The 15,232-nt window shown below is 37.3% G+C and overlaps 1 protein-coding gene across 1 annotated transcript in view; it reads right to left on the bottom strand.

The window, feature by feature from the left end:
* MYO16 (myosin XVI) overlaps positions 1-15,232 on the bottom strand; it is a gene marked incomplete at both ends in the record, with an annotated part of 272,441 nt that overhangs the window by 162,910 nt on the left and 94,299 nt on the right. Inside the window, 3 exon segments of the mRNA XM_084226992.1 lie at positions 52-202; positions 3,713-3,866; positions 5,289-5,364. Of these exon segments, the coding sequence (XP_084083118.1) occupies positions 52-202; positions 3,713-3,866; positions 5,289-5,364 (381 nt within the window).

Genomic DNA, 15,232 nt, shown 5'->3' with positions numbered 1-15,232 from the left:
AATTCCAGACCTAAGCACTAATGAAAATTTCAGGACACTTCATGCTGTTACCTGCTCAAGTTTGGTTGTGGTGTTGACAGTGATATTTTCAGATGCACTGTCTTGAGATTGCTGCTTACACAAGCCTTTGGCTGCATCTTTGAACATGGTATCTTTCTCCAGCAAACTGTCTTGCTTGGCAATCGGTAAAGCCAGGGGATTGCTACAAAGAGAATCAATAAAGCAATTAGACTCCTACTGAAGATGACAGACAATCAAATTGTGGGTGGCACAAGCACAGAACTGAGATACAACTCAGGGCTGAAACACAAGCTCCTGGTCCAAGTACTGAAGAGAAATTGGTGAGAAATAAACCGTTCACATAGGCTGGTCTGTTCCAAAGACACGGAGCAACATACTTTGATTTAAAATTCACCTTTATGCATGTCTTCTCTGAAGCAGAAATGAACAAGCCAAAGAGAATATGCATGAGTCTGCTTTTGACAGCACTAGGTTGGAAAATCAATAGCCAATTTTGCAACTGAATGTAAAAAGTACAGCTGAACTACACAATACTATTTTGAAAAAGAGTATGTTTAAATGTAACAATGCATATATTGCCATTGCAGTTCTTAAAATTAAATTCCATCACTTTTTAGCTTACTTTTAATCTGGCAATATCTAAGATAAATTTTATGACTGGAAGCTGCTCTGAAATTGTGTTAAGTAAAACTAACCAAACAAGAAAGCAAATAGCAGACTCTTGAAATTACTTGAACAATGTGCAATATACTTCATCCACATAAGAGTTAAAACTATTCTTTTATACACATGGACTTGTTTTCCCTACTAGGAGTTCAGACAATATGACACTTCTGAAAAGCAACAATGCCAAAATCTTGGATGATTTTTCTGAGTTGTACATCCAAGGAATTAGCATGGAATCAGCTGCATGAGTTGAGAATACAAATATCTTAAAAAATAATAGTCTGGATTCTGACAGTGCAAATGAGACAATCTCATGGAGTGTACATCAGCTCCTTGCCAAAATGTGTACATAATTTCTTTGAAAGCAAATGTGGACTTAATATGGGAATGTGGGAATAGTGCATTCCACTAGGGAATAAAGCCCAAACTTAATTAAAACAAATCTTATATTTACTCTAAGTTACTTGAGTTTCATCACTGATTATTAAAAAAACATGATTATACAGTTAACCCAAATACTCATAGAGAACACTGAGAGCAACTCGGGATAAGAACTGCTCTTGGAAACAGAATGAAATACACCCATCATTTTAGAAATAAAATATAAAACACCTTCTAGGCAGAATTCATTGAAAAACAAGACAAAATCGTTTCTCACAGAATAAAAGACAGACAAACAAAGCCTTTCATGAAACTGTAAGTTCATGAATATTGAATAAATATTGAAAGAATTAGTTTGAACATTTTATAATGAAATATAAATGTTTTTTTTACCTCAAGATGCTTTGCTTCAGACATTTAAATGTAAAATATCTAGAGGAACATAGATAAAAATTTCTATTTGCTATTTAGATTTACCATAGATAATTGTGTGACAAATTTACCAAATGTCACATGGGCAAAAGATAAACCCTCATTTTTTTTCAGTTTGAACTGCAGAGCAGAACTTGGCAATTAGAATAAGACATGTTAGTGATCAGACTGTAGAAGAAATTAAACACCTGTGACACAAACATAAATGACAAATATTAATTCACATTTCACCCAGATTCAGAATTGAGCAAAACATAATTAAATATGAAGTTTTCTTTCTGAGAAGCCTTATGCTACTGTCCAAAACTGTTCAATTTTTTTTTAAATACAAAGAAGGATTTTTTTTAAGAAAAGTGTAAGCAAAATTCAAGTATCAAAAACCAAAGCATTGCTACTTATATCTTTCTTAATAGTCATGTGATATTTCTTTTAAATTGTGAAGATCCAGGATTTTTTGCTGTGAAGTTGAACCTGGCCCATTCAGTCGTGCCCTTTTGTGGTAACTACACAACACGCATTAGAAAATTCAGCTTCTTAAATCTTCAATTTCAGCTATAAACTCCTCACAACCAAATTAAACTCTCAGGTGTCTCAAAAGAGAAGCAGGCAGAAAAGTGTGGGGGTAAATGAGTACCTACTATTTTGACAGATGCATTTTGAACTTAAGAGGACAATAACAATCTAATTTAACAGGCATGTTTCATGTACTGATGTACACAAGAATAGCCTTCAAATTACGTACATTTATGAGCTATTAATAGAACTTCATGTGATGGAAAGGATGACATATAAATCATATTAAAACAAAAAAGTGAATGATTCTGTGAAAGAAAAAAACATAGTAAAATTACTCTGACAGTTCATCATAACTCAGGTTCAAGAAGACAGTATGAAAAATAAACCAAAATAAAATGCTTCCAGAAAACACGGGCTTTTTAGAAAAGTATTTCTACTAGCTACAAGATTAAGTCAAGAAATGCCTCTGAAAGCTCAACTGTAGAACAGTGCAAGGGAAGATTTTATGTTAATGTAGGCAAGTAGATTAGCATGAACTATCTTCTTTTATGAAAATTAATGGATAATTAATACATAATTAACCACAAAGGAAGACTTATGCCAAAATAATGTTGCACAGTAGACAAGAAGAAGCACTATCTAGGGTAATGCTATTTGAACATGGTAGGACTTTCTACCTGCCTATCTGACTGGAAAAAAATATTGAATGTTATATGGAAGAACAGTAATTTTAATTTTTATGCAAAGAAGCCTTCATGTATGGAATTAATTTGAAATATTGTGCATTTTTATTGGACATTTTTTAAGATAAGTGAGATATTTTCCTCTAAGTTGCCATCCTCTACTACGTCATTTAAAAAGAAAAAAAAATCATATGAAGTATAAGACCTGATAATCAAATAATTGGAAGTTCTATCATCAATATTGGAAGCACTTGGACACCTTCTAATTTGATAAGAGAATTATATCAAGGAAGAATCTGCAGTAATACTGCCATGGGCCTTTTGAGCTTTTAGCTTTTGTTGGAGAAAATTTCTGTAACCTTCCACAGGCAATCCTGAGATGCTTCAAACAATTTCTAAGCCAGCTGACACCTGTAAAATGCATAATCTTTGAAATTTCAGTCTAAAAAAACTTATTAAAGCTTCATAAAACAACTTTCAGAAGAGATTAAACATTAGAAGAGTGTTTGAAAACACTAGAATAATTAAAAGGCAAGTGCAACATAAATGGTTACATAGAAAAGAAGAATTGAAATGTAAGAAAAATTGAATCTGTTTTCTGTTTTGCTGTCTAGAGCAATAGAACACATCCATTTCAAATTTATTTCACATTCTTGTGCTGATTTTGAAACACATCATTACTATAATTAATATTTACTTAAATATTAATGAGAGGTATGAGAGATAAAAATGCAAAAGATTGTTCAGGAGATTTCAAAAAGGAAAGTTACTTGATCCATCAAATCACACAGAATCACAGAATGGCTGGGGATGGAAGGGACTTCCTAGAGGACACCTGGTCCATTCATCCTGCTCAGGCAGGGACGTGTAAAGACAGTTACCCAAGACCATGTCCAGCTGGGATTTAAATATCTCCAAGCACACACAGCTAGGATTCACAGACTGACAGACATGGTTCAAAGGATAATCTGACTGCAGGGAATTGCTCTATAACACCACCAGCACTTACTTACAGTTTATTGGAAATGGTGGGCAAATCATGGATGATCTCCTCATATGGCTCTTCTTGAGATAAAGTGGAAGCAGCTAAAGGGTCTTTCATTTTTTCCTCCCAAACAATTTCAGCCTTCAGAAGCAATTCCTCAATAAAATCAGAAGCTGCAACATCTAAGAGATTGGAACACCAAGATATCAGGCAAGAAAATGGTGCAGAAAAGCTCCTTTGAATTAAAATCTCTAGATCAGATTAAGACTAAACATGCGGCTAGACAACACAAAAGGAATTGCTCAGATATCAATCATAAAATAGTACTTGAAATAACTGGAAAAACAAAGGCAAAGTAAATTCAGTACAGACTTCAGTTGCCATATGCAGAACCTCAAAACTATTCTTGCTGTGTAGCAAACCGAAGTATTCAATAATTTGGAAAAACAATCCAATCCTTTTCAACCCTTTATTCCTGTGAAAACACGCACTTAAATCCTTTTAAAATGGTTTACATTTCTACAAACTAGATTTATATGTTTTATACATACAGAAGAGCTAAAAACAGTTCTGTTTGCAGACCAGAAAGTTAACTCAACTGTGTCAAATACCTACTAATCCTTTTAGAATGTTTTACATTTCTACAAACTAGATTTATATGTTTTATACATACAGAAGAGCTGAAAACAGTTCTGTTTGCAGACCAGAAAGGTAACTCAACTGCGTCAAATAGCAACTAAACATGGTTAGCTAACTGCTTTGTCAGGTTAACTGAGTTTAGTTCACAGCCTTTTTTGCAAATGAAAACTCTATCTAACCACAAACAACACTTCTGAGGTTGTCATGAAGTTTCCTATATTTGTAGGCAATACAGCATTTGAAGCATAACATATTTTGCTTTATTATGCAAGGGAAGTGTCACCCGTAATCTGACAGGAAGTTTTTATTATCTACATTACTGACTGGCATCTTCATTTTATCCTAGGCACAGAATGTAGAACAACCATGTGTTTCTCCTTTTCCACACTGCTAGCTAGCATTACTGGCATAAGCTCTGCTTTGATCTCTGTGTAAGACCAGTTGATCTGAAGTCCTTTCCAACCTGACAGAGTCTACAATTCTATTACCTTTAGAACCAGTGCTTCAGCTCCCTGTTGCTATCTGGTTTAAGAAGGTGCCTTCTGCAGTAAACAATGGCAGCTACACTTCAAAACTAGGTGTTGAATTTGTTCTCAGACAATACCTCTAGAAATTGTAACTCAAGAGGCCATGTACTATAAGCAGTTGAGACAGAAAGGAACACAGTGAGAAGTCACTCAAAATGTGTAATGCAGCTACCACCAAGGCATGGAAGAACTCTCAGTAAGAAACATAGCTAAAAATAAACTGGGAAGGAAACAAGTGGAAGGACATGCAGTCATTTGATATGACATCCTGAATTACCATGACCAGCAGTTTTCAGCAATGTGTGTATGAATGTATGCACGTGTATGTGTATATAACTCTACACACTAAATAAACTACAGCTAAGAAAGAAGAAAGGAAAAAAAAAACCAGCGTCACAATAGCTAATACATAGACTATGTACATAGATTTTCTCTTACCTGAAGGCTTTTCATTATTGCAGTTAAGCAGATTGGGGTTTGCCTGGTGCATCAAAAGCAGCTTCACAAGATTTGTCTAAAATGGGCAAAACCAGAGGTGTTGGAAAATAGGAGAAGTAGGACAGGTGCTTGTCACTCAGTTTATTCCTTCCTTCCTTCCTGCACTATCTGAAATCATATGATAAACCACACCCACCCCCACCCACCTTCTCAACCCCCACCCTCTTCAGCTACTAAGAACATTTCTATAAATCACAAGTGGCAGAATGAAATTAAATTATTCTACAATTTCAGGATATCCTTCCAAAACTCCACCCCCAAATCACCTTCCACACACACATGTGTAAACAAATTCACAAAGGAAAAAAACCTATCACCCATCACCACCTGTTAAGACTTAGATCACAAATATTTCTTTGTCCCTAACTAATCCAACAACTGTGTGCCAGCACTGTCAAAGGGGTCTGACTCACAGACACCATCATAGAAGTAAATCTGTTCTCAGTCAGTAGTAGAAATTGGCACATTTATTTTCTGTTTACCAAAATCATCTAATCTATTAGTAAAGGTGAAATTATAGCACAGTAGGGGAGGGTAGAGTATCATATAACAAAAAAGTCTAAAGCATGTTTTTCAATTCCTGCAAGGAACTGTTTTTAGTGAGTTCTTCTATGGCTGCACCTAAGTCTCTAGAGATACTTTCCCATTAAAGGCTGTAGCAATGTCTGTCCTGATAAAATGGCCAGAAATGAGTGAAAGACTGCATAAGGAACAAAAAAAAAAAACTTTTAGAATATGAATGTGGAGCCAAACTAAATGACAGAACTATATGCATTTTTTAATATATGCTAAAGCAAATAGAATGTATAATAAAAGTGTAACCGACAGCAGAGGCAAGGATGAGCACAGGGGGGAAAATGCTGTGAAGGAAAGAAAGGATTCTTCACAGAAGAAGAACACATCTAGAGATAAAGGAGACCTGACCTGGAAGTCAGCTAAGGGAAAGGATAGTCATTTCACATAAACACAAACAAACAATAAATAAATAAATAGAAAAGAAATAATTGCAATAAAAAAATAAATTTAGATTTAATACACAGGAGGAAAATTACTAGAAAGCACCATGATAATGAGTCCATTAAATGCAAAGAAAGCCCCAAACTTCAAATCATTGAAAACCAGGAAAATATTGTTGCAAATTTCTATAAAATAAAAAGATCTTGCTCTCCTCCCTCAGAATTTCTAATGCTGGCTTTCTTTTCTTGCAGTAACAGCAGAAAATGCAGTAAATTCCAAGAAGTGGGGAAACCATACCAGGTTTATTTCCAAATCCAATTAGCCCTGCTTTACACTGAGAAATTGCAACTCATGTAAAAATATATACATGTATATGTCTTTTTTTATTAGGAAAAAAAAGGAACATGCTTAGTTATGGAGCTATTGAATAATCTCTGAAAAGTGGTAGTAGTTGTATCAGAGGAAGGAGGCATTAAATGCATTTTCAGTTAAGTAACAATACACAGCTTTTTGGGTTACCAAAGGTTTGGATTTATATCACAAGAAATACCATGCTCCAATATCAGTGTTTCCTGCTGCCAATGAAATATCTCCTGCTGGGATTCCTTGATGCATGTCGCCAAGACTAAGGTATTTGGGTCACTGACAATTTCAATAACCTGCTTTTGGATACAAAACTCTCTTGTGTTGGAATTTAACTCACTCACTAATGCTTTAGAAGGAGTATTTTATAATACAATTTAGGTTGCAATGCAAAAAAACATATCTTCAGAACTGTGTCTAATGGAAGAAATATTTGTAGCATAATTACAGCAAATTACCACTAAGCAGAAGTATTTCAATTGCAGAGTTTCAAATAAAATACATATGAATAGGTCAAGAAATAACATAATACATAATGAATTATTGTAGAATCTATGAATAAAATTAGTGTGCATGTATATATACATATGTATATTCCTGTTTTTCCACTGTAGTCTTTGCCAATTCATGCAAATTAAAAAAAAATAGTGTCATGACTGACTGTGCAGAAAATGCCACAGTAATGGCAGTTATTTAAAATATCTGCTTATAAAATATAATTTGTCTTGCTTCTTTTATACCCTTAACTATTTATTCAGTACCTTTAGAAAGAACACCAGAAAACATGTCAGATCTTAATTTTCTCCTTTCAGATCTTATCTGCGAATATGCTCCTTCCCAAAATACAAAATTAGTTACCTTTTCTGTATTCAAAAAGCATGACTGTCTCTCTTTTCCTGGGATTCTGCTCAAACTGCAATATTTCTGTCTTTCTATGACGTCTCTTACTGGATATCGTATCCTTTGACTGTTGAGAATGCTACTGCAAAGAATATTTTCCTGTCTCACACTTTAATCTGAAAGTCCCACCTTTTAGATTCCCCTAGCTCTTTTCTTGCCAAGCCAGAAGATCCTTGCTCTCATTTTCAAAGGACTTCTGAGGTTCTCCACAATTTATGTATTCCCATTCAGGCACCACCATTCTGGCTCCAGCTCCCACTGCACATTGTGCTTGACTTTGGCCATCACTAATACATTTTAATATACCCATTTCTGTATTTCTTTTAGGCCGTGCCTTATACTAATAATGAAGCCTTGAAAATATTGGGGAAGCTAGATTGTGAGCATCCATTCACAACCTGTTCTGACGTGAAGAGGAACAGGTGATGGGCTGCTCCACCACTCAGATGGACTGAAACGTGGTCCCATGGCTGTGCCCAGAGGCTGCTGATGAGAGGCCAGCAGACTCGCTGGAGGCCAGTGACCAGCACTGTACCCCAGGGATCAGCAATGGGGCCTGTTTCACATCCCCATTAAAGGACTGGTTGATGGGGCAAAGCTCTCTGTTGGCATTAAATGTGAGGAGTGCCTGACATGCGAGAAGGTTGTGCTGCCATCCTGAGGCACCTCAGCAGGCTGGAGAAATGGGCAGACAAGAAGCTCAGCATGGCCAAGTGCAAAAGAACAACCCCAGGCACCAGTGCAGGCTGAGGGCTACCCAACTGGAAAGGAGCTTTGCAGAAAAGGACCTGGGGGTTTGGCAAATACCTTGCTGCACATGAGCAAGCAATGTCTTTGGCTGGGCAGAGAGCAAAGGGTTCCCTGAGCAGCAATTAGGAAGAGTGTTGCCCATACCTGACCTATGGTGAACCCTCCTCACTACTCAGCACAGGTGAGGTCACACCTGCGGTGCTGTGCCCCTTTCTGAACTTCTCAATACAAAAGAGACATGGAAGAGTCTAGCAAAAGGGCTCTAAGATAATTAAGAGACTGGAGCACCTCACATATGAGGAAAAACCGGGAGAGCTGGAATTATCCAAGCTGGAGAAACAAAGGTTCAGAGGAATCTCAATGGGTGAATATCTGAAGGGAGGGTATAGAGATGACAGAGACAAGCTCTCTTCAGGGGTGCCTAGTGACAGGTCAGTAAGGTACTGAGGCATCTCCTTTGCACAGATGGATTGAGGGAGTTTGGCCTGTTCAGTCTGAAGATGAGATGACTAGCAGGGGACCACATCAATCTCTGCCAGTATCTGAAGGAAGGATGTCAGAAGATGGAGCCAGGCTCTGCTCCATGGTTCTGAGCAACAGGACAAGAGGAAATGGGCAGAAAATTATTCACAAGAAGTTTCACCTGAACATGAGGAATGACTTTTTTAAATGCAGGGGACCCTGCACTGGAAGCAATCACCCACAGAGGCTGTGTAGTCTCCCTCACTGGAGATGTTCAAGAACTGTTTGGACATAATCCTGTGCCCTGTGCTCTGGCATGATCCTGCTTCAGCAGAGGGGTTGGAACATATGACCCACTTCCAATCTTATCCCATCTGTGATTCTGTGACATAAGGCAGCACAAATAAATTTGCTACAATACACACATTATAAAGCCTCCAAATACAATTGTGCTGTACCAAATAAGAGGCTAAGTTTTGCCATGCATTAAGTGCTAGCTAAAAAAACCAAAACCAAACAATGTTTCATAAAACAAAGGCTCAGGAGCACCATTGTTGGCAAGACTGCAAGACCTCTTGCCACAGATAAGCAACTGCAGTGGCAGAGTAGGAAATGTGGGGCATGAAGGAGTAACAGGGATTCCACAAGAATCTCCCCATGCACTTGAGGCTGCCAAGGCATCTCCCAACTGTTCTCAAACCATGCTATTCTTTACAAGTAACTAATTGGCTGTGGAGCAGAACAAGTATTCCTGAAAAGTGTCTTCCTTCCTCTCTTTTCTGGTGAGATATTCTCCTCTGAAGGCATGTACAGGACATTAGATGTGTATGAGCACTTGCAAAGGATAAACTGCTGGCTCTGCCCAAGCTTTTCTAGCTCTTATTATCTAAGTCCCAGTCCCAGAGCCACTAACTCAGATCATTTATTCTCTTTTCTTTATCATCAGAGGGATACCTGCTTAAGTCCTAACTTCAGAAAGCTGGAGGTTTTATGCAAATGTCCTCATGTGCAGTTTTGCACAGCAATGAATATGCATTATCCAATTTGCATGAACCCTCAACAGTAAATTCCTTCAGTCTTTCATTTTCTTCCCTATCATCACCAAAATTTCTCTCCACTTCTCCTCTCCTCTCTGTCTGTTTCAACATTGGACATATTCTGTAATCTCTAAGGGACCTGGTTCACCATCAACCTTTTGATTCCTAACCTCCTTCTCCATTTTTTATTCCCCAGTCACTTCTTCATATCCACTCCTCAGTTCTCTCAGGCTAAGCCCTCACCACCTTCTTCTGGCAATTTTGTTCTACCTCCTGACACTTCTCAGTTTATCGCTGGATATGGTCCCCATCATGTGCTCATCCACAGTGAGACAAAGATAACTTAAATCAAAATCAGTATTATTTTTGGCCATCAATCTCAAACTATTGTGTGAAATACAGTAAAATTACCATATATATGTAAGGTGTATGTTCATGAAACACAGCAAAACCTCTAGACAGAACACAAGAAATGTCACTGGTTACACCATTGTAATCTGCAGTCTTCACCACTGAGTAAGGTGACCTATCTCTGCACTCTTAGGGACCAATTTTCTATTGCTCATGTGAGTAAAATTTAACTTACTGGGTTGAAAAGTGCATGCTTACCTGTGTGATTTTTGTTAGGCAGTTTGCTAAGACTGCTGCCTGTGAATACTTATGATTTTTCAGTTTCAGTTTTGGTTTTTATTTGGTTTTTTTTGTTTTTATAAATTAGACAGAAAAATAAAGCAACTAAAAATGAAGCACTTTTGGTAGCCAGGTGTGGAAAAATATTTTACCTATCCTTGTAAACTCCAGTGTTTGTATGATTTGGAGACTTCTGTTAGGTAGAAGATGACTTCCATAGGCTGAGAATATTTTTTGTGGCTGTTGTCTGCTTGGAAAATCATCAAAATTTAGCCAGGTTTCAAATCAGCTACCCAGTGCTTGTAAGGCAGGTTTTTTTTATTATAGTGGATAAATCAGGGAGCCCCCTTTTGCTAGTACAGTCCACTTCAGGCCTACATGTTAACAGAACCAGTAACAACTGCTCTATTTAAATATACACTTGGATGTTCAAAAGATTTGCAATAAAAAGAATAAAAAATCAGGGAAGTAGTTTCTATTTTTTTTAGTATTGTTATTATTATAATTACTGAGCTTCTGTGACAGAAGTGCTGTAGTTTAATGCTAACCATATACTCCATAGATTGAATAAATAAGATCAGATAAGTCATGGAGCAATATAACTCCTTAGAATAATACTGGAGACTATTTAGCTAAATAAATGGGGTGATAATAGGCACTTCAGCAAGCATCAAGGACACAAAAAAGAAAAATGTAGGCTAGGAGCCTTACTCCTGGGGAGTGAAACAAATTCAAAGCAGAGACTCCCAACATTGGGGAGTAGGGTACCTATAAAGCCATTAGAGTTCCTGTGAACTGAGCTTCCAAGATCATGTGTTTGTTCTCCATTACATAATAGAATGCCTTAGATAACTGTGTCCCTTACAGAAAAAATTTCATAGGTAAAGCCCTAAAAAAGAGCAATAGTGTTCAGAGGCTAAATAGAATTTCCTCTGCAATTGCAAATCTGATCCACAGTACTGCTCTAAACACAGGAAATTATGTCTGAAACTCATTACAGATCTCCATTCTTAATACAATATAGATTAGGAAGATTTTTTTTATTTTCTATTTGAGTGCAGAGAAAAGGGGACCATAACCAATTGTGGTCAGCAAAGTGGAACAGATCAGGAAAAGTAGGTTGTGGGAATAAGACTAGCAGCAGGGTAGAAAGCATTGAGGGGGAGTGTGTGGAATGGAAGAAGGCGTAGATAAAAAGCTGGAATCTGGAACTAACAGCATGAAATAAATGAAGTGAAAGGGAAGAAGAGAAATGCGGCAAGGAGCCAGGATGTAGGTAGAGACAGACTAATCAGAAAAATGAAAGAAGAAATGACATGTGAGAAGAAAACCACTGAGACTGAACAAGGGAGATTGGGTCTGTAAGCAAGTGGGACAGAAGGGCAGGAAGGCTGGCATGAAGTCAAAATAGGAAAAAAAAATTAAAGCTTGGATGAGAACCAGGGAATGGAGGAGGGGCAGAAGCTGACTGTGCAAGGAATCAGGATTCAGATGGAACTTGTAAGGAAAGGACATGAAGCCAGGCAAATTGGACAATGAGGCAATAGAATAAGGACAAGAATGGAACAGACTGGAGGCAATGGGACAAATCAGGCTATGTGTGGGAGGAATGAACCATAAATACTGAGTCTGTTCAGGCACAAAACCTGGAATGGAACCCAAGCTCCCCAAGTGTCACCACCACCTTTCTGCAGTCAGCAAGTTTAACCTATATGGTTTAAGAAGATGCCTCTTTAACCTCTGGAACAGTTCCAGCAAGAAAAGGGAAGCCTAATGCTGTTTTCAGCTGATAAAGCAAGCGACAAAGGTCATGTAAATGGTTTTCTACAGCTGATGTAAAAACTGCATCAGTCTTTAACTGAAGACTGATAACCTACATTTCTATTTTTCAATCCACCAGGAAAATAAAATAAATCAAGGAAAATATTATGTGATCTTGTGATTAATGATGCTTGTAACTTATGGCCCTACAAGTTATATATTTATATTACAGAGATCAGAAATCTTCCACTTCTCAAAGTTTTTGCCTGAAAATCCTTGTTAGACATCTTTTTTCATACTTGCCTCTCATATATGAAAGTCACTCTAAATGGTATTTTAAGGAAAATGAAATTTATATTGATTGGAGAGATCCTGCCATAACCAAGTATATAGTGTAGACTATGCACACCTCAGCTTTAAAAACACACATGTAAACACTGAGAATTTTGTAAATTGAGATTTCTTTCCTAGTCTGCATATGAAATTCAAACTCTTTTCTTATCCTTTGTTATTGTGTGAATCTAGGATTCCTTATATACTTCGCCCACAATTAGCATTTGAATCATCTATAGAAATCTTGTGAATATAATCAGAGTGAAAAAAAAAGATATCACAAGCAGAAATCCCAAAGTGAGCTCTCTGTTTGAGGAAACTGAGTGTAATTTGATCTGAAGGGAAATACAGCTCTTCTACCTGAGTGCAATCAGATATGCCAAATATGAACAAAAAGACTAAAGAAAAAAGAGTGATACATGTCTGGGTAAAATATGCTCTAGAGGATTTTCTGACCATAAATTAAAGACTCCAACTACTTGACAGGGAAAATATTTATTCCTTGTGTGACTATAATGTATTATTTTTGAAACACTAAATAAGCACCCCTTCTTTAGGCTTTTCTCACTGAAAGAATTTGTGGAGTGTGGTTGCAGGAGTTCAGAAACTGCATCAAAAGAACTCCTGTGGCAATAGGATTAAGTATCATTTCCCACAATGTGTTCATATATCCATCTACACTGAAGCAAGTTCTAGCAATAGATGTGGATTTTTTTTTTTTTTTTTTGTTTCAAGTGCAACATGCACTTAAAGAATAAAAAAAGAATCTACAGGTCATAGTTGAGTGAAATTACTAATCTGTTTTGGTAACGATGAGCAAATTAGTTCCTTTAGTAAGAGGGTATATAATCTGAATTTAAGCAAGGAGTGGAGTCCCTTTTATAATCTGAAATAAATGTTGTGTTTTGATGAACTAAGTAATCAGAGGGGTATGATTCAGAACCACCAAATGTGTGTAAGGGAGAATATACTTACAGAATGACAATTTCACACATTTGAAAATGACACAGGATGTATATAATTTGTTAAGAAACATGAGATAGGCCTGATGCCATCTATAATTTTTTTTATTTATGTGGAATATTCCCAATTTATATTGGAAGAAGTCCTTGCTAGTACAGGAGTTACTCTTGCAGAGATTCAGTCAGCAGTTGAACAAATGTCTTATCCTTTATTTTTGATATCATGAAACCCTTTAAACCTCAAAGCCAGAGGCTAAATCTGTCATACTAAGTAGCAGAGTGCAATGGAGCAAGCTTAAGTATCCCTTATAATCCACACTGCTTAACTGTTAGCTCTCCCCCTGACTCTCCTTTGGACCACTCCAACCAGCTCTCTACAAACATGACTAATCTCCTATAGAGGAAACTAGCTTTAAACAACATGACTGTGAGCCAGGCTGTTGCCTGGCTTAATCCCAGTCCTCTTTTATTTTGTGATTTAACAGTTTAGACATAGGCATCATCCCCCAAGGATGAAATTTTGGGAGAGGTAGCGTTTAAGCTACTGCAGAGTCAGCTCTGACCTGCATGCCTCCGATAGCTGTTTGAAAGGTGACATTTCTGTGATAAACAGCAAAGAAACAGCTTGTGCCTGGGAATTGTGCCAAAGTACCCAAGGCAAATGTCAGAGCTGCAGCCTATTCCCACCATGGGGAGGGCGAGTGTGCGCTCTCCTGATCACAGCAGCTGGAAGATGTCCAGCAGGGACAGCACTACCAGTGCCAGATTACTAGCTGTCCACAAAGCAAATTCAAATTAAGGGGCCAGCCTGAGAAACACAAGTTGCCCTTCTGCAGCTGGCACCAGTGCCAGCAGGGGCAGGGCGGTACCCGAGTGAGGATGGCGTGTGCCCTGCGCTGGTGCGCACAGACAGCGCCCACAACTACACCAGCACCGCCCCTGCTGCGTGACAGGGACACAAAGAGGTCCAGCTGCCATCAAAAACAGGCTTAAACGTGTCTCTGTCCAAAAGGCCCTGGTAAATTTACATAGGCAACCCTGAAACATTCTAATTTCTTGAGGCTAGCTTTGTTTCCTTAATAATCTTATTTTGAAGAGGTTTTTGTGTGTCACAGGCACAGATTGGGATGTGTGTTGTAGAGGTTATAATTTTCCATCATTTTATTAGAGTAAAATGATTAAGGTAAGTAACTCTGCTCTTAATACCTTAATAATATAATTTTTTTTGTTATAATGTTAATATGCATTATAAATACAAAATTGTCTTTACCATTAATGCTTATATGGGGGAGGAAATGAAAGCAGGAACTGTCATTCCTAGGAACTCAGAATAACATAGTTTAAAAATAGGTCTATTTTTTCATGTTTGCAGACTAGTTGTCTTTCAATTAACAGTCTATTACACTCATTAATAACTTAATCTGTTTCTGTAAAGCAGATTCTTGTCTTACAGAGAATGACCTTCAGGCAGTAGCCTCAGCTGCCCTATTCTGTACTCGGTAGCCATATCCTGTACACAACCCTCAAACTCAACAGCAATATCCTATACTCCTATGCAAGGAAAATATTCTACTCTGGATCTACACATTCTGTCAGTAACAGGACAATTCATTTATCATTCACCCATGCTCTGTTTTAATATTCAGACTAATAATGTTTTTACATGGTAAATTTATCCATTAAACTGGTTTGCTTTACAAATATTTGTAAAGATAGACACAGATAATAT

The sequence above is a fragment of the Fringilla coelebs genome, assembly GCF_963513975.1.
Source record: "Fringilla coelebs genome assembly, chromosome: 2".
Lineage (NCBI taxonomy): Eukaryota > Metazoa > Chordata > Aves > Passeriformes > Fringillidae > Fringilla > Fringilla coelebs.
This window is presented reverse-complemented; position numbering and strand designations above follow the sequence as displayed.